A 4,980-nucleotide genomic window follows, 5' to 3' on the forward strand; every position below is an offset into this window, starting at 1 on the left:
ATCTGTATCTGGGGAGGTACAGGCATGCCTGCTGCTGCTGCCTGTCCTCTCCCAACGGATAAAGGGGTGACCTGCCAGGTGTCATCATGAAACTTTTCCCAGGCTGATGCTTTTTGGCCCCAGCCTGCCAGTCCCAGCCCCTCTGCCCCCAGCCAGGACCCTGGTGACATCCTGCCCTTGCTCCACAGGTGTGCCAGGGCCGCGTGGTGCTGATCCTGACCTGGCAGGGCACGAACCCCCGCCTGCGCTCCATCCTCCTCAACTCCCACACCGACGTTGTGCCTGTCTTTGAGGTGCTGGGACAGGGCGAAGGGTGGGATGGGCACAGTGAGAGCTCTGGGGGTGGCCAGTGAATGGGAGCTGGTGCCTGCTAAGCCCCTCTGCCATCACGGCTGTGGTTCCTTTCAGGAGCACTGGACCTACCCACCCTTCGAGGCTGTTAAGGACTCACAAGGCAACATCTACGCCCGGGGTGCCCAGGACATGAAGTGTGTCTCCATCCAGTGAGTGGAGGCCAGCTGGACATGGTGGTGGGTGGGGGTGGCTCTGACTGATGTAGGACAGGATGCCACTATCACCAGGGTCCTGGGGCTAAGGGTGCCACTGCTTGACCCTCCCTGGGTGGCTCAGGGCACACCAGCCTCTCTCCTTCATGATGCCCAGCAGCACCTTTTCCCTGCAGGTACCTCGAGGCCATCCGGAGACTGAAGGTAGAGGGAAAGTGTTTTGCCCGCACCATCCACCTCACCTTTGTGCCTGGTGAGTCCCCAGTGTGTTCCCTCTTGGGGGGACAGGAGGGGCTGACAGCTGGGTGATGCTCTGGAGGTCCCCATGGCATGGCAGCCAGGCACCCCCCCTACCAGCATCTCCAGATTTTAAGCTCCCCTAGCTCGAGGCTGGAGGGGTTTCCATGTCCGAGGACATTGCCACCTGGGCTGGCGTGGAAGGAGGACTAGGGGTGGTGGTCCAGGGACGCCCCGTTCCTTCCTCCACACCAGGCTCTCCCCTGCAGATGAGGAGGTGGGTGGACACAAGGGCATGGAGATGTTCGTGCAGCGTCCTGAGTTCAGAGCTCTCAACGTGGGCTTTGCCCTGGATGAGGGTAAGTGGTGGTAGGGCTGGCACAGGGACATGTCTCCTCTTGGCACACACGGCTCTGCCTGTTGGCATCACCTCCCAGGCACTGGCACCCAGCACAGCTTCCAGAAACACGCTTGGGGGCTCCTTCCCCTGGGCAGTGACCCTCATGGTGCCAGCCTGGAGGGGAAATGCTGTCAGGGCAGAGCAGAAGGGGGCAGATCGTGGCAGCCCTGTGCCCCACTGACCCCCAGTCTGTGCCCACTGCAGGCCTGGCCAGCCCGTCTGACACCTTCAGCGTCTTCTATGGCGAGAAGAGCCCGTGGTGTGAGTAACTGTGTGCCCACTGCCCTATCCGCAGCTCTGCCGGGTACTGGGGCACTGGTGCCACCCCAGGCTTTCTGCTCAATGCTTCCTTCTCCCCCCACTGCTTCAGGGATAAAGGTGAAGTGTGCGGGTAGCCCTGGGCATGGATCCCGCTTCATCAGCAACACAGCGGCTGAGAAGATGGTAAGAGAGGGGCTAAACCCTGCACACCACGCCTGGCCTGCCCTGGGGCTGCCAGGCACCTCCTGTGGGGCTGGTCCTCACCCACTGCCCTTCCCTCCCCAGCACAAAGTCATCACCTCCTTCCTGGCCTTCAGGGAGAGCGAGAAGCAGAGGTAGGAGACAGGCAGCAGGATGGCTGTGGCTTCATATCGTCCATGGAGGGGGTCCTTGGGATCCCAAGCCAGGCTCTGATCCAGCGCCGCTGCCCCATGTCTCAGTTTCCCCATTTAGGGGTGGTGGCAGGGTGGGGGGGAGTGCTTCCCCTCCTCCCTGGGTGGCGGAGGGTGACTCTCCCTTGCATCCCCCGAGGCTCAAGTCCGACTCAAGCCTGACCCTAGGGGATGTCACCTCCCTCAACCTGACCATGCTGGAGGGGGGTGTCTCCTTCAACGTGGTGCCCTCTGAGATGGCGGCCAGCTTTGACATCCGCATCCCACCCACCGTGGACCTGAAGGTGGGTGCCACACTGGCCCCACCTGGGAGGGGAGCGGCTTGGGGGGTACCCTGCTCATACCCCTCCTCTGGTCTCTGCCGCAGGCCTTTGAGGAGCAGGTGGCTGCCTGGTGCCGTGGTGCCGGGGATGGTGTCACCTATGAGTTTCACCAGGTGAGGGGTCTCGGCCACCCAGGTGCATCGTGCTTGTCCCTCCCCTGCTGCATGCCCACCCCCGCCCCTCACCTGTCCTCTTCCTCCTGCAGAAATGCATGGACCAACATGTCACCTCCACCGAGGAGTCGGACCCATGGTGGAAAGCCTTCAGCGGGGTCTGCAGGGACATGTGAGTGGTGTCTCCAGGAAGGGTAGGACCTTAGTGGGGACATACTCTGGTGGGAGCTGGGGTATCCCCGGGTGTCACTGGGGTCATGGCAGGGGTTGGGAGGAGATGCTCCAGTGCCATGCCAGGGTATCTCCTCATGCCCCACTGGAAGGGATGGAACTGAGTGTCCTGCAGGGCTGAGGGACCTTCCTGGTGTGGTCTCTTTGCCCATGGTGGCAGGGGGACAGGGGATCCAGCCGCCCCCATGACCATGCTGACACAGAGTCTCACTTGTCAGGAAGCTACAGCTCAAGCTCGAGATCTTCCCAGCTGCCACCGACAGCCGCTACATCCGAGCGGTGAGTGCAGTGCCAGCCCCCCGTGGGTCCCCCACCTGGGGTGAGACCTGCAGCTCTAAGCAGGAGACATGCCTGGGCAGAGGGGGGCACCTGGTGTCTGTCCCAGCCCTGGCCTTACCCTGTACGCAACTGCATCCCCAGGCAGGACACCCTGCTATCGGCTTCTCACCCATGAACTGCACCCCGGTGCTGCTCCATGACCACAACGAGTTCCTCAACGAGCAAGTCTTCCTGCGGGGCATCGACATCTATGCCCGCCTCCTGCATGCCCTGGCATCGGTGCCCCCGCTGCCGGCCGAGGGCTGAGCACCCTGGCGAGGAGCAGGACGGGGGGATGCCAAGCAGAGGGACACACGGCATTAAAAAGGGGCCAGAGGGTGGGCGTAGCAAGTGCCTGCCAGTGTGCCAGGGACCCAGCTGCCATCACGTCACATTGGCTGTGCTCAGGGTGATGGTGATGGTGACACCTGGGCCTGGGCTGTGCCCTTGAAATCTGCGTCCCAGCCACCCCCTGGGGGGTAGTGTCTCCCTTGCTGGGGTGCCAGCAGAGCCTTGTACCTGGGTGCCTCCTGGCTTTCTTGGTGTCAGCAGTGCCTCCCCTTGTCCCTGTGCCACCTCTGGCTGCTTTGGATTTGGGGCAAGGGGCTGGCTGGTGCCCTGCTCTGCCTGCCCACGCCTCGTCCTGCCTCTCTGTTCGCTTGCCAGGGATGCTGGGGCCAGTGCTCCCTCTCCTCCCTGTGCAAGTCAATAAATCTTGTTTAAGCACGGCCCGGAGCCGGGGGTGGGGTCTGTCTGTCTGTCTGTGGCGCTGCCTGAGGGGGCTCGAGGAGCTCAGACACCGCGGATTTCCTCGGAGCAGTGGAGTCTGCTGGGGTGCTCCCCACTGCTCCTTCTTTGGGCTGGGGGATGGTGCTGCAGGCAGGATCCTGCCCGGGGAAGGCTGTGGGGCTGCTTCTCGGGAGCCTCTGCTCCAGGTCAGCCTCGGGGTACTGGAGGGAGCAGGAGCAGCCGGCAGTGCTGGGCTCATCCTGCTCCCACCCTCCCATCAGCTCCTGACGCAGTGCCGCTCCCCCAAACCCCCGGGTCCGGGCAGGCAGCGTGCGGGTCTGGGCAGGCAGCCTCTGCTTACCTGCCAGAGCTGCCCGCAGGCTGCATCTCCTCCTTGCTCTTACCCCACCCCACGCGGCTCCCCAGCACCCAGGGGTGCTGGATCTGTCCCAGACCCATGCTGGGCCCCCCGCCAGTGGGGTCTTCCCTCAGGAAACCAGGGCCATGAGCCAGCCGAGGGCTTACTGTGCCAGATTGGGGTGATTTTGCCCCGGTTGGGGAGCTTGTAGAGCTGCTCCATTACAAAATGTTGTGGGTGAACTGGGGCCCCCCATGCTCCTGCCGTCCTTTTTAATTAATAAAGCTGCTGCAACCATTAGGGGGCTGCGGGAGGGCTGGGGCTACTGCCTATGTGCTAAGCTGGGAGAAGGGATGAGGCTGGTGGCCATGGAGGGCTGCAAGAGAAGCCAAAGACGCCTTGGCTCCTTCCCCTCCATCCAGTGGGGAGGGGGGAAGTCCAAAGCTTGGGGGAAGGTGGGGGGGGGGAGGCATCCCTGCACTTAGGTTCCCTGGAGAAGTCCATGTGGATTCTCTGATGTCTCATATGGCCACATCCCCTGACCCTTCAGCCCTGGGGGAGGTTGGCATGGGAATGGCGGGGGTGCCATGGGGCAGCAGAGGGTCCTGCTTGCTGGCCGGGGTCCCCGCACAGGCACCATTACAGGCAGACAGTGGGGTATCCCCGCTGCCCTGTCCCCTGCCCTGGGGGCGCACCAAGGCTGTGTGTGGCACTCCGTGCCCCCTTCCATCCTGCTCAGCCCCCTTCCCTTGCCAGCTTGGCATTCCCAACTTGCCTGGCCACTGAGATGGGACTCAAGAGCTGGGTACTCACTCGTGCTTGGGGACCACCCCACGCTGAGCATCCTTCTTTGGGGACAGGCCTGTGTGCCCTTTCCTACTCCCCCAGGAGAGCAAGGCTGGGGGACCTCGGCTTGCCGCCCCTTGCTCCCCATCCTCCAGGGATGAGCCATCATCACCCAGCTGGCTGGGTTACATCTTTGGTGCGGGGGGTCTGCAGCAAAGACTACACGCCGTGGCAGACGACGATTTGGGGGTGTGCGGAGCTCTTGGCGCCCCCCCCTGGGGGATTGGGCCGTCCCGCCCCGCACGACACCCCCCGCGCATCTCCGC

At 63.4% G+C, this 4,980-nt stretch overlaps 1 protein-coding gene across 4 annotated transcripts in view; it reads left to right on the top strand.

Annotated features, from left to right (window-relative positions):
• The window catches only part of ACY1 (aminoacylase 1), an 8,212-nt gene extending 4,700 nt beyond the window's left edge, over nt 1-3,512 (top strand). For 2 of the 4 annotated variants that reach the window (XM_026857170.1, XM_026857171.1), the window contains 8 exons: nt 1,348-1,404; nt 1,514-1,587; nt 1,690-1,739; nt 1,936-2,080; nt 2,164-2,232; nt 2,325-2,404; nt 2,682-2,742; nt 2,884-3,512. In XM_026857170.1, the coding sequence (XP_026712971.1) occupies nt 1,348-1,404; nt 1,514-1,587; nt 1,690-1,739; nt 1,936-2,080; nt 2,164-2,232; nt 2,325-2,404; nt 2,682-2,742; nt 2,884-3,048 (701 nt within the window). In that variant the 3' untranslated portion in view covers nt 3,049-3,512. Of the gene's footprint in view, nt 1-300; nt 504-682; nt 760-1,012; nt 1,103-1,347; nt 1,405-1,513; nt 1,588-1,689; nt 1,740-1,935; nt 2,081-2,163; nt 2,233-2,324; nt 2,405-2,681; nt 2,743-2,883 lie in introns of those variants that run through there. The other 2 variants (XM_026857172.1, XM_026857169.1) reach the window with 2 other exon arrangements.
• The last annotated feature ends 1,468 nt before the right edge of the window (nt 3,513-4,980 follow it).

The sequence above is a fragment of the Athene cunicularia genome (genome assembly GCF_003259725.1).
Source record: "Athene cunicularia isolate RWA chromosome 12 unlocalized genomic scaffold, athCun1 chr12_part1, whole genome shotgun sequence".
NCBI classification, from domain to species: Eukaryota; Metazoa; Chordata; class Aves; order Strigiformes; family Strigidae; genus Athene; species Athene cunicularia.